This window comes from Marmota flaviventris, chromosome 3 (genome assembly GCF_047511675.1).
Source record: "Marmota flaviventris isolate mMarFla1 chromosome 3, mMarFla1.hap1, whole genome shotgun sequence".
NCBI classification, from domain to species: Eukaryota; Metazoa; Chordata; class Mammalia; order Rodentia; family Sciuridae; genus Marmota; species Marmota flaviventris.
Window position 1 is genome coordinate 100,267,466 of NC_092500.1, and position 25,824 is coordinate 100,293,289.

Here is a 25,824-nt window from a genome sequence, read left to right on the forward strand (position 1 = left end):
TACCTAGAACACCTTTCTCCACTCAGATATTTCATGGCTCCCTCCCTCTCAGCTCCATCGTTGCCTTGTTTAAGGAGACCCCCCCCCCAATAACTTCACCTAAAACCAAAACATCCTCCATCCCACATCCTACTTCATCTGCTTTATTTTCTTCATTGCACTAATTTCTGATATGATGGTATACATCTGTTTCCCTTATGTAAGAATGTAAACTCAATGAAGACAAGTAGTTTGTCCTAAGGGCAAATCTTCTCCATTAAAAGGTAATACATTAATGAATAGTTCCAAACTCTTGGACTTATCCCAACCAAGTTTGTTTCTTTTTTTTTAAACATCAGAAATTTATTAGTTGCCCAAAACATTACATTGATCTTGACATATCATATATCATACATTTGTTTCAAATGGGGTATGAATTCTTATTATTCCCACATGTACAGATTGCAGGATCACATTGATTATACAGCCACGTTTATACATACTGCCATACTAGTGTCTGTTGTATTCTGCTGCCCTTCCTATCCCCTTCCTATCAAGTTTGTTTCTTGCTGGCACTCACACAAGCTCACTCCAATGCTCCATTGCAGCAGGAGCTTCCACCATTACTGCAGCAGTGGGAAGACAATATAGCAAATCTTACACTGATTATTAAAGCTCCTGCTCAGAAGAAATGGATGTAAACTCCATCCACATTTCATTGGCCAAAACAAGTCAGATGGCCTCATATGGCCAACAGATGCAGAAAAGAACACTGAGCAAAATGCAGCACCTATTCAACCCTCAGCAAAGCAGAAACAGAAGAAGACTTCCTCGGTATGATAAAGGCCATCTACAAAAAACTTAGAACATGAAAGACTGAATGTTTTCCTTCTAGAATCACAAGTAAGGCAAGGACATTTGCCTTTAACACCTCTATTCAACACTGTACAGGAGGTCCTAGTCAGTGCAATAATGCAAAAAATAAAAAATAAAAATAAAAAGCATACAAATAGGCTCTGTTTGCTGGGCATTGTGGTGCATGCCTGTAGTCCCAGGAACTTGGGAGACTGAGGCAGGAGGATGGCAAGTTTGAGACTAGCCTTGGCAATTTAGTGAGACCCCAAGCAACTTAGAGAGACCCTGTTTCAAAATAAAAGGGCCGGGGATGTGGCTTAATTAAAAAGCACCCAAAGGTCCAAATTTAAGAATAAGGGAAAGGGACTTAAAAATTATTAGTCAATCCAGGTGTGGTGGTGCATTCCTGTAATCCCAGTAATTTAGGGACTGAGGCAGGAAGTTGTTGAGTTCTAGGCAGCCTTCCCAATGTAGTGAGACTCTGTCTCAAAATGAAAAATAAAAAGCCTCTTCCTCTTCAGGGGAAGAGCACCTTTGGATCAATCTTCTGCACATAAAAAACATGTTGTTATTCCGAATTTGCATTTAGTCAGGCTCCACACATTACTATGATCATATGAATATCTTTCTCTGACATCTAATCAGAAAGCAAGGTAGATGTATAAACAGAGAAAGAAAAACTAGAAATAATAAGAATTTATGTACATTTTTGGGACAAGAGGAAGGCCATGGAGGCAAACATATGAGGTTTAATAAGAAGCTTATTCCTATATCTTAGCCAGATTGAAGGCCAGGAAATTGCCCAGCTCTGATCAAACAGGTTACCATCAAACCAGAGTGTGGGTTTTGTGGTGGTGTCAGGTTAGGCATACATGTAGATCTCCTCTATGCTCCACAGTGAGTGTTTTAGATCCACGGTGTTTAACGCAGGCAGCACTCTTCGTCTGGAATGGGCACTGCAAAACCAGTCCCAGCAGTGCAGGTTTCAAGAACACCACAGGCCTGAGAGGGGAGCTGGCCAATTAAGCAGTCTGGATATGATGTCCCATATCCAGCCCACGTATGAGCAAGTCCCAGCCTGTCCTGGAGACTCTAAACCCCTACACTACACCATAGGAAAGCCTGGCCAGCTGTTGAGTGATGTACCCAAGGGCGTCTGGGGTGATATCATACCCAAAAGACTAGGCATCCCATTGCTGCCACTCACTGTTGGAAGGGTACTGAGTTTAAGCCCACAGCCTGGGCTGAGCTTCCTGGGTGGGTTACCCTAAATGAATGTGTTATGCTACCACTGCCCACCAGGGCTCTACATGAGGACTGAGAGGTGGCTCTAGAACTGCTGGGGATCTGGAGAGTTACACTTATTCCCTGCACCTGCTGTGTATCCCAGCTGGTGGAGACTGGAGTTGAGGCAATGCTGCCACTCTGATGGTGGTTCCCAGAACCAGGAAGCAGCCCATATTATGTTCCAAAATTTTTCTAGGAGGCAGGAGGGGACAGTGATAGGGCAGCCTAGGAAGAAGGGGTGGTATCTACAGATTCCTCTGGTGCTGCAGGCTAGGAGGATGATGGTGGAGACACTGTGTGCCAGGTGAGAGGCAGTGCATGGTTCCTAACTGGGATCGCTATAAGCAGGGCAGCATTGCAAAGGCAGGTTCTCCATGGAACCCAGGAGGGCTCCCAGATGAGGGCTGAGGTGTGGTTAGTGGGACAAAGGATTGGTTCAAATGGGAGTTGGGGTGGGAGACCTGAGGTGTTGGGGAGCCAGTGGGCTGCCTGTGCTGCCTAGGGCCATGGACCTTGAGGCATGGGCAGGAGCTGTCATTGGAGGCAGGTGCAGTTGGAAATATTACTGTCATAGAAGAGGGAGTAGTGTCCATGGCCATGTCCTCAGACAGCACAGTGGAGGGTGAGTCAGGTGAGCAGAGGACTTGGCTGTGTGGGTGGGAGAGACTCTTGTAGCAGTTAAGTTCTGGCCAAGGCTATTGGGGGTGCAGGTGGAAGGGACTTGGAAAGGAATGAAGAGGAGGAGGAGCAGGAAGAGGAGGAAGATGAGAAGCTAGTGGTGAGAAGCAAGTGGAGAAGTAAAAGGAGGAGGAGGAAATGGAGGAGGACCAGGAGGAGGAGGAAGTGGGTCATTAGGAGGTGGAACAGATGGATGAGGAATAAGAGTGAAGGCACATGGGGGTTGGGGATTTCATTCTGCAGGGCTGTAGGGTTGGAGGAGAAAGAGAACAGGATATGAGGTGTGGGAAAGTGAAAAATGGGAGGTGCTACAGCTCTTCTCAGGTGAGGAGGGGCATGAAACAAAGTAGGAGTAACTCCTATATTGGGACTGGGCCTCAAGGGAGAATCAGAGTTAGTGGGATGAAACAGAGGAAGAGAACAAGGGATTCTCCACTACTTGTTACTTAGTGAGGGGAAGGTGGATAAACAGAGAGATTTAGGTGTCCACCAGGCTGGAATTGCCAGTAATTGCTGGCTGGATAGCTGGGATGTGGGAGGGGTCTGTGCATGCAGTCTGCATGTTAGTAGCCTCACTCTGGGCCTCTGATGGGCACAAGAATGGACTGGCAAACTGGTGGTGGAGGCCTCCAGAGCTTCTTTTCCCCCTTCCAAGGCCTCCATATCATCCTCCAACTTCTTTGCACCTGGAATCTCCATCAACAGGGTGCGTATGTCTTCCTGCAGACACAGGAGAGGCCTCTTAACAGGTGGCGGAAGACCTTGGTGATGACAGGGAGCCACAGTGTCAGGGCCATAGACATTGGCTTCTTTCTCTTTTGAGACCACCAGTTAGCAGTTCTGGCTGGAGGACAGCTCTTTGATGAACCCCAGAAATGGTTTTGTCCACTCACCCCCTTGCTTGAGTCCTGGAGCCTGGAGAGCTGGGCAGATGGTGTTTCTCCAGCCTTTCTTTGGCCCACTTGTCTGGAAGTGAGGAGCAGCTGGGGTCTGGCTCTGGCAGTACTGCTGCCTCTGCATCAGCCTGAGCCATGGGCAGCCCTCCTGCAGCAAGTCTGTGGAAGCTACAGATGACAGGTGTCCCACACAGAAGATCTTAGGAAACTCGTGGGTCTTCTCATTAAAGGTGTTTCTTTCCCCAGGTACAGGACTGAGTTCCAGAGAACTGAGGTCTACCAGGGTCTTCAGAAGCTTTACTGATGTTTCTTCCTCTATTCTCAGGGCCCCTGGTTCCACGTCCTCCTGTCTGTCTGTTCCTTTGGGAAACTCCTCCTCCTCCCCGTAGACCACTAATTCTTCAGGCTGCTCTTCAATTGTTAGCTCTGTGTCCTCTGAAAGAGGAATAGGGTGGTGAGTGGGTGTCATGATCTTTACAGCCCAATGGACTTGCTCAACTGCTGAAGGCAGGAGTACTGGTCTGTAGCGAGGAGGACGGACTCTTACTGTTCTGGATGGTCCGAACATCTGCTAGATGGTGTAGGACAGCACTGGATTTATCAGGGAGGCTTCAGGAGACCAGGGGCATGATCCCCTGAGAGGAGGGCAGCACCTGTAAGAGAAGGCCTCTGAGGCAGCTGATCCAGGCCTGGGAGGATGGAGATCCTGGCAGAAGTACCTGGAGGCAGGTTTAATGGAAGCTTCTGGAGCAGCTCAGTGATCCTGCCATGGAATGGAAGCATTACCGGTCAGGTGTGCCTGATGTACCAAAAGGGCCAGTTGTCACAGCTTGCAACCACACTTGCTCTGAAGTTCGACCATTCAGATCAGTTGGTGAGGTCCAATTTGACACTAGTGACCAAACCAAAGGAGCTCAGCTGGACACCTGTTCCTCTGGAGACCAAAGGAGCAATATTGAGTTCACCTATTGTGACTTCTGGCTGGAATGCATGACAGAGAAAGGGCTTGGGGACAAGCCCTGTTGGTCAGAGGAAGGCCCCCAGGATAGGGAGCAAGGCTCAATGTCCACTGCTAGTCTGCATGTAGAGCTCCTCAGGACTCTGTGATGCTTCTTTTCCCACCAAATGATTCTCATCTCTTCAGAGTGTTATTTGGGGCTGCTTTCCTATTGGTTATTTGACATTCATACCACATGACTCCAAATGATACCTGTATGGATTCTCCTTGACATGAGGAGGTCATCTAGATTTATCAATTACCCAATCAAAACTGCCACCAATTACCCCAGAACAGCTCTACTCATGTTTCCTCAATAATTTCCAGATGCTACAATTTTAGAAAAGCATTAGAATAATCTGTGGAACAGTCCAGCAGAAATCAGGAACCGGTAATGGTGCCTGACTCTTTGATTTTAGCTTCAGGCAAAATATGTACATTTTGAATGGGATGAAGTTCCTTTTATTCTAAATATGTATATATATATATATATATATATATATATATATATATATATATATATACACACACACACACACACACACACACACACACACACATCTTTATTTGTGAACCATATTGATGGGATCAATATTCTTGCTGTTGCCTAGGACCACATTTCTCAGAGATCTCAGTCTGTGTTGGGCTGGCTGCTGTGCTGTGGCCCAAGGTGATGCAGAACACCTCATGTTTCAGAGGTCTCAGTCTATGGGAAGCCAGCTCCACTCTGGTCATGAGGTGAGTCTGAACATCATGGAAAAAGGGTGTTTTTGCAGGATGCTTTTAAATTCATGGCTGCTGTGAAGCAGAGAGAAAGGAGGACCAAGTGCCAAAATATAATCTCCAAGGACATGCCCCCAGTGACCTACTTCTTCCAAACATTCCCCAACTTCTCCATTTACCACCCAATACAGTAGTACTTTCAAATCATTAAGCCACCCAATGGATTTGTTCATAGATTATGTCACCAGTCTCATTATGTAATATATTCACCTCTGAACATTCCTGCATTACCTTACTTCAGCTTTTGAGATACACCTAACTCCAAAATTTCACATGCCAAACATGATCCCCAAAAGGCTATGAACATCTCACCATGGAAACTATGTTCAGTGTATCTCCAGGATACACTGGAGACACAAATCTGAACAGTTCCAGCATTGCCCCAAACTGCAAGTCCAAAGTGTCTTCTGGGACTCAAATTAAATTGATTGTCAACCTTTGTGGAAGTAAAAATCAACTCATGTATATCCAATATTCAATGGCAGAGTATAAGTATTTCCATTCCAAAGGGAGAAATAGGCACATAGAAAGAAGAGATGGCTATGAACCAAGACTGAAATCCAGCTGGGCCAACAAGTCCTCTATCCCCATGCTGAGCATCTGGGCACATGTTGTGGACAGTGGGCTCCAAAGGACTTGGGCAGCCTTGTCCCATGTCCTCTCACATAGGCCGGCTCTATCCTCAGCCAGCAACATCCCCTGACATATCATCCACATTACCAGCATCTCTTCATCCCAGGGGTCACTACTGCAGCTTCAGCCTTCTTCATAGCTGCACATGTGACCCTCTCAGGGCTACCTACATGGATTCTCACCTCATTACACTTTGACCTGCCAGGCCTTCCTTTGCAATCTTGATGGAAGCCTTCATGACCACCTAATTCCAGCATCCTACATTCCTGCAGAACAAGAACCATGTGGTTGAAGCCAATGTCTACCACCATCTCAGGCAGTAGCCAGACCTCTGAGGACCATGGAAGAGGCAACCTTTGAGTGGCTGCTTGAGCCATGGAGAAAAAAAACTTCCTGAGATAATGCTAAGTGAAGTCAGCCAATCCCAAAAACACAAATACCAAATGTTTTCTCTTATATAAGGAGGCTGACTCATAGTGGGGTTGGGAGGGGGAGCATGGGAGGAATAGATGAATTCTAGATAGGGAAGAGGGGTGGGAGGGAAAGGGAAGGGGCAGAGGATTAGCAAGGATGGTGGAATGTGATGGACATCATTATACAAAGTACATGTATGAAGACTTGAATTGGGTGTCAACATACTTTATATACAAACAGAAATACAAAAATTGAGGTATATATGTGTATTAAGAATTGTAATGCAAAAAAAAAAAAAAAAAAGAGAATAGCATTACCTTAGATTAGGTAGAGGGAAGTGAAAGGAGGGGAAGGCAGGGGATGTGGGGATAAGAAAGATAGTATAATGAAACAGACATTATTATTGTATGTATGTATGTACGTGAGTGTATGACCAATGTGATTCTACAATATGTATACTCAGAAAAATGAGAAATTATATCCCATCTATGTATTATACATCAAAGTATATAAGTGCATTCTATTGTCATGTATAACTAATTAAAACAAATAAAAAAATTAAAAAAAAAAGAAAAGAAAAAACTTCCTGGTAGTTTCTCTTCATAAGTTTCTCTTGTGATCATGATTTCTGTATGATCTTGCCAATTCCTGAAATGGCCTTAAGCTACCTCTCTACTGTGTCTGTGTAATTTCTTTAGAATCTCTTTCATCACTGTAATGTGTTAACAACTACAACTTCCTGAGGCCCAGCATTACTCCACCTTTTATAACCAAAATGCAAGTTTACACTCTTCCTTCTGCTCCACAGTATCACAAAAAACATGAATAAAATTTGCTAGCAACATCCATATCACTGCTTGAATGCTGTACTTCTTTGAAATTTCCTCCAGCAGATTAATGAGTATATTACCTCTAAATTTAGCCACATAAATTTGACAGGACATGTGCACAATGTATACAATATGTTTGCCAAAATGTGACATGTCTTCTAGTTCCTTTTCCAACAGAATCCTCCTGTGCAACCCCATGAGCAGTCTTTCCTATCAACAGTCCTATAAGCATTTTGGTCTTCAGAGCTTGCACCAGAATCACATGATAAGCTTCACTTACAATGTTCAAAGCTTTTCCAGCTTATATCTCTAAGCTATTCAAAATTCTATCCCAATTACCATAAGTCTCCACAAGTTCCTGAACCACATAGTCTGACAAGTCACTGCAAGCCACTCACCTGTTGGCACCTCTTTCTGTTCTAGTTTTTTTTTTTTTTTTTTTTTTTTTTTTGGTCTCTATGATCAAAGAGATGTCAAGAATAATTAGAGGGGTCCGCGAGGGCCGAGGCTGGGTGCGGTGGGGCGGGGCCCCCTCGTGCAGCGGTGCGGCAGTGGCGAAGCCCCGGGCGGTTGGGGCGCAGGGCGGAGAGAATGGGGCGTCCAAGGTATTAGACGGCTCTCAGCTCTCGGTGTGCAGCCGTCGTTTCTTGGCACGGCCCGTGTGATGGTGCCCGGAGGAAGGAAGCACCGTGACAGCGCCTCAGTCAGAGCCCGGGTTCCGGGGGTGAGGAGGCCCGGGGACGGCGGAGCTGGCGAGCTGGCCGCTGGCTGGGCGAGTGGTCACAATAGGAGGCGGCTGCCCAGCAAGAAGCCGCGGGAGCAGCCCCGCAGGGCGGAGCCTCCCCTCACAGATATCTCCCGGGGCCAATTCAGCACCTCTACCTGGCCATCCTAACAAGGTGATTTGTGAAAGGGTGAGACTTCAGAGCCTGTTCCCTCTCCTCCCAAGTGATCAGAACACTACCGTTCAAGAGGATGCTCACTTCAAAGCTTTCTTCCAGAGTGAAGATAGTCCGAGTCCTAAGAGACAGCGCCTCTCTCATTCAGTCTTTGATTATACATCAGCATCACCAGCTCCCTCACCACCAATGCGACCATGGGAGATGACATCAAATAGGCAGCCCCCTTCAGTTCGACCAAGCCAACATCACTTCTCAGGGGAACGATGCAACACACCTGCACGCAACAGAAGAAGTCCTCCTGTCAGGCGCCAGAGAGGAAGAAGGGATCGTCTGTCTCGACATAATTCCATTAGTCAGGATGAAAACTATCACCATCTCCCTTATGCACAGCAGCAAGCAATAGAGGAACCTCGAGCCTTCCACCCTCCGAATGTATCTCCCCGTCTGTTACATCCTGCTGCTCATCCACCCCAGCAGAATGCAGTAATGGTTGACATACATGATCAGCTCCATCAAGGAACAGTCCCTGTTTCCTATACAGTAACAACAGTGGCACCACATGGGATTCCACTCTGCACAGGCCAGCACATTCCTGCTTGCAATACACAACAGGTCCCAGGATGCTCTGTGGTTTTCAGTGGACAACACCTCCCTGTCTGTAGTGTGCCTCCTCCAATGCTTCAGGCATGTTCAGTTCAGCACTTGCCAGTACCATATGCTGCATTCCCACCTCTCATTTCTAGTGATCCATTTCTTATACATCCTCCTCACCTTTCTCCCCATCATCCTCCTCATTTGCCACCACCAGGCCAGTTTGTCCCTTTCCAAACACAGCAATCACGTTCGCCTCTGCAGAGGATAGAAAATGAAGTGGAACTCTTAGGAGAACATCTTCAAGTAGGAAGTTTTACTTATCCCCCATCAGCCCATCCCCCAACATTACCTCCATCAGCTCCTTTGCAGTTCTTGACACATGATCCTTTGCATCAGGAGGTGTCCTTTGGAGTACCTTATCCTCCATTTATGCCTCGGAGGCTCACAGGACGTAGTAGATATCGATCTCAGCAGCCAATACCGCCTCCCCCTTATCATCCCAGCTTACTGCCATATGTGTTATCAATGCTTCCAGTGCCACCTGCAGTGGGCCCAACTTTCAGCTTTGAATTGGATGTGGAAGATGGAGAAGTAGAAAATTATGAGGCCCTCTTAAACCTGGCAGAACGACTGGGAGAGGCTAAACCTCGAGGACTGACTAAAGCAGATATTGAACAACTTCCTTCTTATCGGTTTAATCCTAACAATCACCAGTCAGAACAGACTTTGTGTGTAGTATGCATGTGTGATTTTGAGTCAAGGCAGCTACTTAGAGTCTTACCCTGTAACCACGAGTTCCATGCCAAGTGTGTTGACAAATGGCTTAAGGCAAATCGTACTTGCCCAATTTGCCGAGCTGATGCTTCAGAAGTGCATCGGGATTCAGAATGACCAACCTAAGAGCACAAATTTAGTTTGGGTGTTCCTCATCACATGTATATACGGACTATCCATTGAACTTAATCTGTGTGGCTTCCAGCCCTCCCTTTACCAAAAGGGTCAATGGACCTTTCTTTGCACTGTGTGACTTAATCAACTATAAAAGCTTACAATTAGTCTTCACAATTATGGGATTGTTATACTAACCGTGTGATTGGAACTCCAAAGAATTTTTCTTTAGCTTAATTTTGTGTGTGCACTAACATTCCCTGGTTTTTTGTGTGATCGTTCCGAGTGTTGCTGCAAGATTACAGTGGACGTGATCTTTTAGCATGTGCTTTTATAAAAAGTGGTAGCTCCAGATGATATAGCAATCTACCTTATATAGAGCCTTCAGAAACTGTGAGTGGAAATGAATGCAGCGTATGACTGTTGATAAATGTATCTGTGTGTGTGAGAGAGTGTGCAACTACTTGTGAGAGGGCATGGTAGCTAACGTGTGTATGAGATCCTATATACCAGCATGTACCAAGAATGTGTGTGTAGTTTTAATTATGCTGCAATGTATAATCTGGTGTGTTATTTAAACAGCACTAGTACTGTACACTGGTTTTTCCCCTTGTGTTTGCTGTTGCACACTGGTTGCTAAGGGTGCATCAATTATAAGCATTGAATACTCCATCCCTTCCTCCTAATGAATGGAATGAGAAAAGCCTTCTTCCTTTGCTTCAGGCAGCTGTCACCTTCTCTTCATTGGTGGTCCTAAGTGGGTCACTTAAGAAAAAAAGTGTAACAAATTCTCACTCCATGAACCTGAGTTTTGATTCTGTTGTGGAAAAGAAATTTTTAAATCTCCAACTTGCTGTTTCCAAAAAGAAGGTGCAATATCATACATCATCTGTTAGCAATATTAGCATTTCAATCAATGATTTGAATGTTGATAACTTTTTTCTTTTACATTTTCAGTAAGCTTCTTACAGAAAGTACCTGTGATGATTTTTTTAATTTTTTCTTTGTATAGGTGTGTGTGTGTGTGTGTGTGTTTAGATTTATAGTCCTTTCTGAAGATATATGAGTAATATATTTTTAAGAATACCACTGGTCCCATGAAGTCTTGCCTCTTTGACTTCCACCAGAACAAAATCTGTTAATTCAGCTTGATTTCCGATGTGTTCTTTGTTCAGGCTCCCATAGGCAACTAAATTATTTCAAGAAAACTTTTTCTGTTCATATTAATTCACTTGCCAAGCTCCACTTCTGAAAGTTGTCTCAGTTCTTCCCTCAGTAAATGTGCTTCTTTTTGAAGCCCTTGTTTCAGGATGGATCAAGTGCTTTGACAGCTTGTGTTCCTTAGACCTGATTTGCTTTGATGTCTTGCCGCTCTTTTAATTTTTGTTTGATTAAGAGAAAGCTTAATACAACAGATGTCCAGAATACTTGCAGTATAAATGAAGATTTGATTTTTGTATAAAATAATGCTGTCAAACAGGAATTGACCCTCATTGAGTTGATCTGAAATAATACATAGCTGTATTTTTTTAATAGGTTCATTGAGCGAAATTCAGATTGTTTAAAGTCATTTTTCCAGCAACATTTAGATTCCTTTCTCATTCTTTTATTGTATTCAGCATTGTCTGCCTCCTCTTGCAGTTGATGTCATTGCTTTGTTTGCAGTAGCACATGCTACATTATTCTAGTTGGGACTGTGAGAACTTGTTGCCAGCCTCACTCAGCTCTCAGTTGGCTCTGAGTCAGTTTTGTACTCAGACAGTGTTAACTACTTGTTACTGCCATGCTGCTTGCCCTCCCTTGAAATCTATAAGCTCATCACAGCCTAGAGTTCTGTAAAGTCAATTCACACAGAAGCACAATTTTGTCCTCTTCCAGACACTGTTGCCTCTATCTAATCATCCAAATAGGATTTTGCATACTTTGCCCCTAGATTTGTCAGTGCATCAGAAATATACCTAAACAGTGGTAAAATGCACATGTTACTGTTAAATCATTAGGATAATTCCCCTCCTGTTCCTGAAGAGTAAAAAGTATGTTTAAGACCAAAATTATTGGCATATAATAATCAGCTACATACAAATCACGTATAGTTTTATCTTTATTTTTTTAATTAAAAAAAATCATGTTTAAAATGGCAAAAACCCATCTTATAGACTTCTTTTATATAGCTACAAAAATTTATATCTGTACAGATCTAACATAACACTACTACACTCAGTATTCATTTTACTGAAGCATGCAAGTTAAAGCACTTTTTCTAATTTATATAGAGATATTTAATTAACAAGGCACATTGTACTAATGACTTCAGGAGAAGTAGCTTTTTCTCCCCTTCCTCTGACTATGAATTCCTGTTGTAATGTCCCTTTTCTAGTAAATTTTTGAGAGGCAGTTGGCAATTTAGGAGGCAGCAGGGTCTGAGTTTAATTGTTGCACTGTTGTGGCTGATCTCTTGGGGAATGCCTTGTCTTTGCATGGAGCTCTTAGAGAAGTGTCCAGACTTGCTTACCAAGTGGTTAGTGCATATTAGGAGCACACGTGTGTGTGTGTTCTAACCAGCTCAGACTAGCCACAGTGAGCAACTAGACACAGTGAGTGTCTAGCATATGAGAAAGAACAGTTGATTTCTTGCCCAGCTGTTACCACTGGTGATGTCCAGATTGCAGGCAGATGTTGGTTTGTTGCCTTTATCCTCTTTCCTCCTAAAACAACATTGGCTTTACCATCTTAACTCAGCTGTGGGGTTTTTTGTGGGTTTTGGTTTATTTGTTTTTTTGGTATGAATTGTCATGTTTGGTATTGTTTTTAATCCCCATCCCCCCAAAAAAACAACTCAAGGCCTCCATGGATTAAGATCTCATATTAAGGATTTTTTGTCCTGGGGAAAAAAAAATTTTTTTAACCAAAATCTGGAAAATGTGAAAGTATATTTAGATTTTATATACTCTCTGAAATGTGATTTAAGATTCTTAAGTTTGGGCCTCTTGTAATAATTTTGAATGAGATCTACCAACTCACTTGTGAGAATATTTTTCACAGATATCTTTAGGCCTTCATTAGAAAGCTATTTTCCCCCTGTTGGTTACCTCATTTTGCTATTGTTTCAGATTATGAAAGCTACAGGGGTGTCTGTTGGAATCATTTGCTGAGTCATTTCCTCAAATCATATTCCATTGTATCAGTTAACCTATAGTTTTAAATGTACGTATTATAAATATCTGTAACCAAATCATTTGAAGGCTTGATAAATTTTTAACAAAGTTTGTACATTTTTTATGAAAGTTACTAGTAATGCTTTACTAAGTAGTGCAATGAATTTTTATTTTTAATCCCTGTGCCCAATTTTGGAGTTGAGAGGGTTGTTGGTAATAAATGTATGATGTACACTTAAAAAAAAAAAAGAATAATTAGAGGAGGAAAGTTTATTTCCCATGGCTTCAGAGGTAGTCCATAGTCAGCTGAGTTCATAATTCTGGGCCCACGATGAGGCAAAACATCATGTCAGAGGAGTGTGGTGGAAGAAAGCAGCTGAGGCATGACCGCTTTGAAACAGAGAAGGAGCGAGCAACTCACCAGGCACAAAATGTAAACCTCCAAGGCATGTTCACATGAAACTACTACTTCCTGCTTACACTTATCTCCCTTTTAATCATATTAATGCATTAAGGAACAACTTCATTTAGGGCTCCTCTAACCCTATCATTTCACCTCAAAACTTTCTTGCATTGTCTCACACAGGAGCTTCTGGGGGATACCACATATCAAACACTGTAACACCTTATAGTGTCCCATTCAAATATGATTTGTCCTGTGATGCAAAGACTCCATTGAAACCATGCTGAGAGCAATCAGAATGGTCCCTTGAGTGAAACTATAGGAGGACAGACTAATGGAAAGTTTTGGGATAAAATGTTTCATTTCACAACTGTTGGTTTAGTTTTGCTTTTTGCACAGTGGGAATGTGCCTGAGGAACTTTGATACAAAACAGTTGTGCTAAATAGAGTCGTAAACCTATAACCAAGGTTCATGCCAATAAAAAGCAGGTAGGGTACAACTTTATCTGTACATCATCCCTAACACATTGAGAAGCTGTCCGAAAGTGAAAAATATGAAAGTGCAGATGAATTGGGAGTGGTTCAGATGAGAAGTAGTGGTAAAGCAAAATAAAACCATTCCATGAGCACCTTCAACTCTTGTCACTGTCCAAATATCCCGTGATTGTTGCATCTGTTAGTTCTTCACATATGACACACACATTAAAAAAAAAAAAAAAAAAAAAAAAAAAAAGATAAAACGATGGTGGACCAACTCTGTGCATAAATCCTGAGGATCATGAATTGTGCTGCTCAGCCTGATGATCCGTGCTGCTCTGCCTGTAACATACAATAGCACCCAACTCTGGCTGTCTTGTACAGAGTTTGCCCAGCATCGTAGGTGCTAGAAACCTTGACTCCTCCATGGCAGAGTTGGCAGGATGGGTAGCATGGATCTGCAGTGCACAGCAGCTCTAATTCACAACTGAGCAGTGACTGTCAGTTGACCTCTGAGGACGACTGGGTTCAGTACCTGCAGTTTTCATCATTGTCCTCAGTCTACTTTGTGCATCTGCAACTTGAAGGTGAAGCCCATTCATCCAAAGGGTGATCTCATTTGAAAACAATGATGGCACTGTCACTAAGTTTACAGAAGCAACTGTTGTAGAAATTTAAAATAATTACAGGGAGAAACCAGAAGAATTCCTATGACTACTTAACAATTGAAATATTTTATGTGCTTAAAAAAATAAGTAAAGGAGAAATATTTTCCTATGAGAGTACTAAATTTCAGGAATTAGGATAGAGATTCTAAGCAGTGTATTCCATCAAGTAAGAGAACATCTGGCCTGCCAATGGCATTGTAAGAAAGCCTTGTCCAACTGACACATTTTGTCTTTCAAAATTAATGCTTAATGGTAGATGTCATCCAACTTTGTGACATGGAACTAACTCGTGCATCAGTGCTTGATAGCACAAAAGTCAGAACAAGGTTGTGTGGAAATCCAGTCTGGCTCTTGAATGTTCAGTCACCTTCTTGGCCGTGGTAATGGAGGCTGTAACAAGGGTTGGATCAGAGTGAAAACTCCAAACCCACCCTCCATTCCCTGAGCAGGATGGTCTTTGTTTACTGAACAAGAAGGAAGCAGCTGAGGTGGAGAGATTGCCTGGCCTTACTAAAAGCAGTCTAGAACGTGACTAGTGTTGCAGTAATTCACTTGCAGGTCAGCATGAGAAAAGAAAGAAGAAGCAGAGCAAGCAAAGCAGTAGCAGAAAAAAAGTCCTTTATTGTGTACAAGCAATCTTTTTATAGTATTGTAAACAAAGAAGGCAGCCTTCCAACATCTATAAATCAGGTCTTTCAGCTAATTAAACATAGTATACAGAAGTTTTACTTTCTAATCCAAAGTGACCTGTTTCTCATGGCTAATCTACTCTCGGCCCAGAGTATGCTGAGCTCTGCTCTTTGTTAAGAACAGATAATAAAATTTTTCTCAGCGCCCTCCTAGCCCACTTGGCAGAACACCCCGTTTGCAGGCAAGTCCTCCCAAGGACAGCAGACACCTCGTTTTCAAGCATGTCCGCTGTTACCTATCTATACCTTGACAGAATATCCCGTTTGCAGGCAGACTCCATCGAGGACAGTAATAGTAACACAGTCACATCTGATTCTCTACAACTAGCACCACCACGAGAGTAAAATGCAGCCATGTTGTGTCCTCATGTTCCCATTCACAGAAACCACACATGGCAGCACATATATCTGGCTTATTTAGTTCTTGATCTCAGATGGAGAGAGATTCTCTTTCACAGCAGTCAGCCACTGCAGGACTTGGGTGGTCTCCTTATAGAACACTTCTCCACCTTGAAACCTTTGTTACTTTGGGGAAGTTTGAGTTCCCTGATGGGCCAGTCCAGGTGGTGAGTTCATTCGTGTGGCAAAGGAGGTGGGGCCTGCAAATGAGAAGGAGAAGAAAAATCAGAGTAAGAAAGACACTTCCAGGGAAAAGAACATTGGTTCATAGTATTCTCTATTGGGTGCTTCCATCTTGCCCTCTGTCAGAGCTAGATGCTCAGGTATATTTATTCATAGTTCAAAGCTACTTGAGGGCAAGTATCAACAAATATTCAACAAGCCTTAGCCTAATTCACCAATGGTTAGCTGAGTCAAGAACCTCATTCCCTTGGTGCTGCAGTGCTCTGCTTTCAACCTGTGATGGGCTGAGTTCTCTGCTGCTTGGTACTGACCCTGAATACTGATCCTCCCCAAGGACAACTGCTATATTTGATGACAAACACCCCACCTCAGGATCACAAGGCCAGACCCAATGTGACTACTCATGTTAGAAAGGTCTTCCTCCAATTGAGATTAAATTTAATGTTTTTGAGAAATAGAAAGCTGCTCTACTCCAGCTTCTTCAATATAGAGAATGTGAAGCAAAGCAAAGCATAGTGTACAGAGTCATGGAAACGGGCACCTCAGGGTTCTCATGAGGACACACATCATGAAACAGTTTCATGGTCAAAGTCATGGTGCTATCAAACTCTTGACAACTTACATAACTTCATTGCTGCCCTGTTTCTGGCCTGGTCACATTTCCTCCTGTAAAGCCCAATTCTGCTTTCTATGTAAACACAATGTGCATTCATTCTTACATCAGTTCCAATCCACTGTTATTTACTCTTTATAGTAATTTTAGATATTTTTTACTCTGCAGGATTTTCAAACTTGGAAATACTGTTAAGAGAATTCCATATAGGAATTTTCCCTAATTGATCTAACCAATCTTGTTGAACTAATCTTGTTAAGCAAACAGCATTTAAATATTTTAACATATCATTAATGAGGGAGACAGGTCTATATTATAATAGTTGAAATATTCATCTATACATGTGAAATATTGAAGTGTGTTTGCAAATGAGTGCCAAAATTTTCTTACTAGTGGGGGAGAGAAGACCACTGAAACTGCCTGGACGAACTTTATTTCCTGACTCTCCATGAGAGTTATTTGGAATTTCTAGGAGGAGTCAGACTTTTCACATTTTGCCACATATACTTTATCTTGCCTCTTTCCCTAATTCAACCTTTCTGAACAGTTTGAGAAGAATATTTGTGTCTCACACCCCTGGACACTTAATGCCTTTACTCTGCTGTGAATTGTCCAGGACAGTACATTCTCTCCCATAACCCTGAAAAATTCCTACATTCAGGAAACTAACATTGACACAATACTTCCTGCAGTCTATAGCCCAATTTGTTAGTTGTCCTGTTGTCATCCTCCAAGCTTGATTTAAGTCCAGGCTCCCACAGTTCATACACTTATCACATCTCTTTAGTCTCCTTTATAGTTTTAGAAAATTTTCAAGTTTGCCTACTTCTGAAATTTAGAGACAAAGACTGTGGCATTTCTGGTGTGTGTGTGTGTGTGTGTGTGCATATACACACATATGCTGCTTCATTGGTGATTAAGTCTTGAGCTATTATGTCAAAAGCCAACATTTTCAAAGCACATTTTACCTCAAAAGTAACATTGGGAAGAAATAGCAAGCAGAAATCAACCCCAAATATGTGGCACCAGGCCTACAATATAGAAATAGCTGTCGACGTGTCTGCCATGCTTACCAAATTGAGTCAGTCTAAGAACTTGGCAGGCAGGAGGTGACTAGAACACGACAGCCTTCGAAGGAGGGGTCGTATCCATGGGCTCTTCACTGGCAGCCTGGGAGGTTGGTGGTGCAGAGGCCCTCTGTGCCAGGGTGGAGGATGGTGAGTGGACCTTCACTGGCAGCATGGTAACCATGGGGGCATTGGGAAGAGAGGCTCTTTGCTGTCCAGCAGGGTTCCCAAATGCAGGCTGAGGGGTGGGTGGTGGGACAATGGGATGGGACAGATTGGGGTTGGGTTGGGAGAACTGAAGGGTTGGGGGGCCGGGGAAGACTGGTCCCTTTGCTGGCTGCCTGTGCTGCCTATGGCCATGGACACTGCGGTGTGGGCCAGAGCTGTCACTGGACGCAGAAGATGGGAAAATGACCGCCATGGAAGGGGGGGGTAGTGTCCATGGCCGTGTCCTCAGGCAGCACAGCTTGGAATGGTGAGCCGATGACATGGCTATGAGGGTTGGAGGGACAGAGTGCTGGCCCTGGGTATTGGGGTTGCGGGTGGAAGGGACAGGAGTGGGTCGTGGGAAAGAATGAGGAGGAGGAGGAAGAGGAGCAGCAGGAGGAGCAGCCAAAGGAGAGGGAACATTAGGAGGAGGAAGAGGAGGAGGAGCAGGAAAAGGAGTTGGAGGAGGAGGAATAGGAGGAGGAGGAAGAGGAAATGGAGAAGGGGGAGGAGGAAAAGGAGGAGGAAGAGGAGGAGGGGGAGGAGGAGGAAAAGAAGGAAGGGGAGGAGGAGGGGGAGGAGGAGGAAAAAGTGAAGGAAGAGGAGGAGGAAAAGAAGAAGGAAGGGGAGGAGGTGGTGGAGGAGGAGGAGGATCAATACACATGGGGGTTGGGGATTCTGTTCTGGAAGAGGTAGGATTGGAGGGGAAAGGGACCTGGGTATGAGGTGTGGGGAGGTGGGAACTGGGAGGTATCACAGGTCTTGACAGTTGTGTTGTTGGGTGAAACACATTAGGGGTAACTCCGACATGGGGACTGGGGCTGAATGGAGAAGGAGGTTTCCTGGGAAGAGGCAGAGGAATATTAGATGAGGGGGAAGGTGGAGGGATGGATAGGTTCAGGGGCCCAGCAGGCTGGAATTCCACCTGCCTGCTGGCAAGGATGGTTGCTATGGGGGAGGGGTCAGTGGGTGGGGGGAGGGGGCCTGCATTCCAGGTAGGGCCTGCAGGTGGGGAGGATGAATGGACAGTGGTGGTGCAGTCCTCCAGAGCCTCTCTTCCGCCCTGGGCAACCACTGCCTCAGGCTCCACGTTGTTACTTCTGGCACTCTGAACCCTCCTCAGGGTGCCTTTTGTACATAAAAGTGGCCGCTTTGCAGGTGGGGGCAGCCCATCCTGATGCCAGGAAATCAGTGATGGCAGGGCCACTGGCATGAGCTGTTTTCTTTTATTTGGCCTCCTGGAAGCAGCAGTTAGTGAGGGCCAACTCTGGGATAGAACACAGGTCGGCTTTAGGCCCTGCTCTCCCTGGATGGCATCTTGGGAGGCTGGAGAGAGAGGCAGATCCAGTTCACCTACATGCTCCTGGGCCCACTTGTGGAGCATTGAGTGGCCCTGGGCTTGAAGCAGGAGGAGCGCTCCCTGAGCAGGGCCGTGGGAGCTGCAGGTGGCGGGGCTCCCATATGGCAATTTCTTGAGAGACACCTGGGCCCTCTTTGGAAGGATGTTTCCCTCTGGGGGCCAAGAACTGGGCTCCAGGGCACTGAGGTCTCCCGGAATCATCTCCTCCTCCTCCTCCTCCTCCTCCTCCTCCTCCTCCTCCTCCTCCTCCTCCTCCTCCTCCTCCTCCTTCTCCTCCTCCTCCTCCTCCTTCTCCTCCTCCTTCTCCTCTTCTTCCTCCTCCTTCTCCTCTTCCAGCTTCTCTTCTTTCTTCTCCTTCAGCTTCTCCTCCTTCTCCTCCTCCTCCTTCTCCTCCTCTTCCTTCTCCGCCTCCTCCTTCTCCTCCTCCCCCTCCTCCTCCTTCTCCTGCTCTTCCTCCTCTAGGTGGATCTTGCCTTTTTCTTGCTGTTCCTGGGCCCTGAGCTCAGCTTCCTTAGACGCACCAACAGGGCAGCGAGCAGGTGTCACGGGCCCCTCAGCTTGGTGGATGAGCTGAGGAACTGAAGGCAGGAGGCGTGGCCTGCGGCCAGGAGGGGTAACCCTTACTGCTGTCAAGGGTCCCAACATGCGCGAGTTCTTCCGGGACCCCCAAGACACGGGCAGCAGGATCCCCCGAGAGAGGAGCGGGCCTCTGTCCCTGCCAGCAGCAGGAGGCCCCCGAGGTCGGGGATCCTGGGGGAGACGCCTGCTGGCAGGGCTGACGGGAGAGGCAGGTGCAGCGGGGTGGTCCCTGTGAGGAGAGGGAGCCTCCCGGGCGAGGCGGAGGGGAGTGTGATGGCCCAAGAGGGCCCTGCGGCGCAGCCTGAGACCGCACTTGGTCAAAAGACTGCCCATGGAGGGCACCTGGGGCTCGTCACTAGGCAGAAGTCCCACACTAGTCCAACGCTAGTCAGCACAGAGCAGCTGGGCTGAGAAGCCAGCTCCTCCTTCGACCAAAGGCTGAACTGGAGTTTAGCCCTTGTGACGTGTGGCTGGAACCTGTGACGCAGAAAGGACTTGAGCCAAGACGGTTGGTCAAAGGAAGGCTCCAGGGTGAAGAGACCCCCACCCCCACTTGGTCTGAGCTCAGGCTCCTCCAGACTGTGCTGCTTCTTCTCCTACCCACCACACAGTTATTCTCACCCTCCAGAGGGTCATTCTGAGGCTGCTTTCCTTTGGGTTACTTAGACAGTCATTCCACTTGGCTCCAAAAAAATCTCCATGGTTCTACTGGACATGACTGTAGCCATCCAGAGTCTAACCACCATCAGTTGCCCCCAGATAGCTCTAGTCAATTTTTCCTCCATAGTTCCCACCATACTATCAAGTTAGAAAACCATTACAGTGGTCCCTGGAACTGTCCCACAGAATCCTTGAGCTAGTAATGGTGCCTGACTGTGATGTTGCTTCAGGTAAAATATGTATATTTTCTTTGGGAAGAGTTCCCTTTCATCCTGACCAAAGCATATACACATCCTTCTCTCTACACCACATTGAAGGTGTGCAGTGTTCTTCCTGTTGCCTAGCGTTGCATTTTCCAGAGATCTCAGTCCATGTTTGGCTGACTGCATTGCTCTGGGGCTAAGATGATGCAGAACGTTTCATGTCTCAGAGGTGTCTGTCCATGGGCAGCCAGCTCCATTGCCCTGGGCCAGAGGTGGAGCAGAACATTAGGGCACAAGGACATTTTGAAAGGCAGCTGCTCACCTCATGGCAGCTACAAAGCAGAGAGTAAGAAAAGAGCAAATGGCAAGATTTATCTCCAGGGGTTTGCTACTAGTGGCATAGTTTGCTACTTGTGGAGCCAGCTTTACTGCAACTTCTCTGGCCAAACTCGAGTTTACCCTCTGCTACCTGCTATTCATTTTCACAGAAATCTGGATAAATGCTGCTAGCAATATCCATACCACTGGATGAAATTGAAATATTCATGCTGCATTGAAATTTTTTCCACTAGAATATTTAAGACCTCACCTCTAAATTCAGCCACACAGTGTCAGGACATGTGTAAAATGTAAAATGACAATGAATTTGCTAGAATATAACATGAATGCCCTCTCGTCCCACTTCCAATAGAGTACTCCTTCTCCTCAGCAACCTCATGAGCACTGTCTTTAGTATTGATAGTCCTTTTGCATTCTGGCCTTCTGAGTCTCCACCAAAATCACACCCAAAGCTCTGCTTACCATGGTGAAAGCTTTTCCAGATGGCATCTCTCAACTTTTGAAAATTCTACCCCAAATTCCAAAAGGATCTAGACATTATTAAACCACATGGTCAGATTAGTCACAGTAAGGAACTCATCTCTTGGTAACCATTTCTAGTCTAGTTAGCTTTTTTTGCCACTATGATCAAAAGACAATACAATTCCTCGTACGCTCATTGGGACATTCTGACACCACTGTTCCATGCTCCAGAATAGGCCCCAGTAAAGCCTCTTGCATATGAATTTAAAAATTTTTTTAAGTTATACATAACAGTAGAATGCATTTTGATACCTTATAGGTACATGGAGTATAACTTCCCACATTTTGGTTGTACATGATATGGATTTACACTGGTCATGTATTCATATATGAACATAGGAAAATTATGTCTGGTTCATTCTATTTTTCCTTTTCTCATCCTTTCTCCACTTTTCTCATCCTTTCTCCACTTTTCTCATCCCTTCTCCCTTCCCTTCATTCCTCTTTGTCTAATCCAATAAACTTCTATTCCCCTTCCCCTTATTGTTAGCATCTGCATATCCAAGAACATCGACCTTTGGTTTTTTGGAATTGGTTTATTTCATTTAGCATGATAGTCTCCAGTTCCATCCATTTACCAGCAAATGTCATGATTTTATTCTTTATGGTTGAGTAATATTCCATTGTGTAAATATAACCCATTTTCTTTATCCATTCATCTGTTGAAGGGCACCTATGTTGCTTCCATAGCTTAGCTATTGTGAATTGAGTTCTGAAAATATTGATATGGCTGCATCACTATGGTATGACAATTTTAAGTATTTGGGGTATATGTCAAGGAGTGGGATAACTAGGTCTACTGATGATTCCATTCCAAGTTCTCTGAGGAATCTCTGTACTGCTTTCCAGAGTGATTCTACCAATTCGCATCCTCACCAGCAATGTATAAGTGTATACCTTTTCTCCCAACATCCTTGCCAGTATTTACTGTTCTTTACATTCTTGATAATTGCCATCATGACTAGAGTGAGATGAAATCTCAGTGTAGTTTTAATTTGAATTTCTCTAATTGCTAGAGATGTTGAACACTTTTTCATATATTTGTTGAACGATCATATTTCTTCTGGGAAGTATCTGATTGGGTTATTTGGGTTTTTTTGGGGGGGGTGTTTTTTTAGTTCTTTCTATATTCTGGAGATTAATGTTCTATCTTGCCAATGGTTTACTTATTTGTTCCTCATTTCTGTCTTGGATAGAGTGGGCTGAGCTGGTTTCACCAAGAGATGGTGACACCAAGAGATGCTGGGCTACAGGACATCTCAGGGTCAACTCCAGAACTCCTGTGTGATCCTGCCCCCAATGGAATGCACTTCAGAAGTTCACACTGCTCCACTGGAGGTTTTCAGCTGCTGCAGAGGAGAAGACCAGACTCTCCACTGCAGGCTGATCCTCAAGTCTGCAAAGAGATTGTGCAAGTAGGGATCCCAGATTTCCATTTCAGCTTTAGAGCTGGCCTATTGGAAGAATCCATATGACAAAGTGACAGAAACAATCACAGGACAGACAGGTACCTCTAGGAAGGTAGCATCCCCACCCAAAAGTTCTAGATCCTGAAATCACAAGATTCTTCTACTGACACATAGAGGAGGAGACCTTCTCATACCCATACCACACCCAAAACTTGGATTTCATGTCACTGATCAAGACTTAGAGCTGCATAAGGAAGCAGCCCTCCAGCACACCAAGGGTCCTGAGCGCTACCCAAGCCCTCTAGAATTGAAGTGATGGGCAACCTTCCTGCTCCCTACTGCTGCCATAGGGATGGCTGGGGGATGGACCCCAGTGCCCTCATGGGCCAGGCTCTGCCAGGCTCCACCCCAATCTGGTGGGTGCTCTGCTGTGTCACTGCCAACCTGTCTGGGAGGCCAGCTGGCTGCCAGGTGGACAGCAGACTGGGCCCGTGCAGCCACTCCAGAAGCTCTGAGGTCCAGGCCAGAGGAGTTCAGAGGCTTCCATGCTGCAGCTGGCCTGCAACAGAGCCTAGGCAAGAAGGTAGGGACACCATGTTCTCCCTCAAGTCACCCAGACCCACCTCCAGGGCCTACCTCCTGCCGCCGCCACAGACTGAATACAAGATCAATTCAGAACCAAAGATTAAAAAACTGGAGCCAGAACTTTCGCCAGGAGAAATTGTTTTAAATAAAGTCAGCTTTTATAAGAAAATGCATTGCAACATACACAAGTCAGTAGGATTTGTGGGGAAAGCTGATATGCAGTAACTTCAAAATCTCCTTTATTATGGATGACCCAATAGCATTATAGAAATTGCATTATAGAAAACTTCTTCTTGGAGAACATGATGACCCTTTAACATGTATTGAACAAAATATCACAATAAATGACCATAAGAGGTAGCAGAAAGTCCCAGGTCCCAACAAGAAATCAAAACAGGGTTTATTGTAAAGATTTCAGAATTGTTAGATTTTTGCTTTGATGAATTAGGTCCTGAAAGTGCCCAAAATGTATGCCTTGCAATAGCTCATGATTCTTCCCAGCCAACAGACCTCCAGCTACTCTTTGCATTTGAATAAGTTGGGCGAAAAATACCACAATTCAGCTAACAAATTAATGGAATACCCTCAATAGGTGGAGGAGGAGGAGGTAGTGGAGCTAGTGGTGGCAGCAGCCAGAGAACCCCACTACTTGAAACTTACTCACATTGGGACAGAGAAATCAAGAGGACTGGTGCTCTCAGGTGGAGAGTCTGTTCTGTGAATGAGGGTTACAGGAGATCGACTTGCCTTCCAGAGTACTTTGTAGCGCCAAGTTCTTTAGCAGACCAACATCTGAAAATCTTTTCGCATTCTTTTGTTGGAAGAAGCATGTCACTCTGTTATTAAAGCCACTCAATGGCAGTGCTCTTGTGTGAATAGCCCTCATTAAAGATGTGTTGCAGCAGAGAAAACTGACCAGAGGATTTGTTATGCAATAACTAAAACTCATCCACAGAGAAGTTATGTTTACAACTCAGGTTTGGATAAGATCTTGCCTAATGTTCAAGAAATACAGGCGACATTTGTAAAACTTAAGCAACTATGCATTCATGAACCTTTTGAAGAAATGTAGAGAAATGGCTATCTTCACTAGAAAATACTCTGTGGTTAGAATATGTCAGGGCTTTTCTTAAATATTTAGCAGAACTTGTGTACATGCTAGAAAGCAAACATCTCTCTATAATACTACAAGAGGAGGAGGGAAGAGACTTAAGTTGTCTTATAGCTTCTCATGTTCAAGTGATGCTGAATCCATATTTTAGGATAATTACTGGATTTCAGAGTCTGCTACAGAAGGAGTGGCCCATGGCAGGATTTCAGTTCCTAAACAGATGCAACCATTTGAGGAGATCAGAAAAAGAGTCTCCCTTATTTTTGCTGTTCTTGAATGCCATGTGGCAACTGTTAGAACAGTACCCAGCAGCCTTTGAGTTTTCTGAGACTTACTTAGCAGTGCTTTGTGACAGAATCCAGTTCTCACTGTTCAGCACCTTCCTGTTCCACTTTCCTCATCAACAGGTGAAACAAAGCACAGAAATTGTTATAAGCAAAAATATCCAATTGGGTGATGAAAAGGGCTTAAAATTCCCTTCAGTTTGGTCTCCTCAGTTCACAGCAAAGGACCGCACACTTTCCCACAACCCCTTCTACAATGGAAAGAGCACGCCTTGCATACAGAATGGCTCTATCAAGTCCTTTAAACAAATGAAGAAAAGCTACAGCTCCACACTAAGAGGAATGCCATCTTCCATAAAGAATGGAATCATCAGTGACCAAGAATTAGTGCCCAGGAGAATTAACTCATTAACTAAAGCCACTTAAGCACACCGACAGCCAGAACAGTGATATGGAGCAATATTTTAGAGAGTAGTTTTCCAAACCAGCTGACCTGCACAGGGTTATTCTGCCACATCTCTGGAACCCACAAAAACCTGTGGAAACTGTGCTACTTTTGCTGGATCCCTGAGGCTCAGAACAATCTTGGGGGGTCCATCACTGCCTTTCACAAGCTCTCCCTTCTGGCTCATGAAGTGGATGTGCTCAGTAGAATACAGCAGTGCAGCCCCTGAGAAGCCTTCTATGCAGAGCTGGACCTACTTCAGAGCTAGTGGCCCTCATGACAACTAAGGGACATCAGAGTTTCTCTCCTCTTCCTTCCCATGTTTCCTGCAGGAAATCTGTGCAGATGAGGTATTTTAGAAACACCAGTAAGCAAACTGTAAAGTCGGGCCAAAATGGGGTTCTCTACCAAGACACTTGCAAATGAAGACTAAAATGTAGTATTTTCTGAACATTTTGAGGCAAGCTCTAAAATTTTCCCTCTGAATCAAAATTGTTAACTTAGGCATTTAAAAACTCTGATAACTTTATATGTAAGAATAATAGATGAAATTTGCTCTAATATTTAAAAATATGTTGAACCATTCTCCCTTCACAGTTATCGTAAGAGAAATATAATTTTATTTTTTATGTTCTCTTTCTATCATTATAGTTCTGGCTCATTTTAGGTGATGTGCAGACAAAGCTTCTCCGTTCTTATAACTATGATCAAACTAATCAGGTTTTCTTTA

The 25,824-nt window shown here is 44.4% G+C and overlaps 1 protein-coding gene and 1 pseudogene across 1 annotated transcript; both read left to right on the forward strand.

Annotated features, from left to right (window-relative positions):
- The first annotated feature begins 8,156 nt into the window (after positions 1-8,156).
- LOC139705223 (E3 ubiquitin-protein ligase RNF38) lies at positions 8,157-10,654 on the forward strand. The gene has a single exon (XM_071610149.1). The coding sequence runs from the start codon at positions 8,441-8,443 to the stop codon at positions 9,737-9,739; it is 1,299 nt and encodes a 432-aa protein (XP_071466250.1). The 5' UTR covers positions 8,157-8,440; the 3' UTR covers positions 9,740-10,654.
- A 12,609-nt stretch (positions 10,655-23,263) lies between these two features.
- On the forward strand, positions 23,264-25,527 carry LOC114081530 (myotubularin-related protein 10 pseudogene; annotated as a pseudogene).
- The last annotated feature ends 297 nt before the right edge of the window (positions 25,528-25,824 follow it).

Bases quoted from the DNA above. Each gene is read 5' to 3' on its own strand.
- LOC139705223 (XM_071610149.1), top strand. From the start codon at position 8,441: ATGCGACCATGGGAGATGACATCAAATAGGCAGCCCCCTTCAGTTCGA.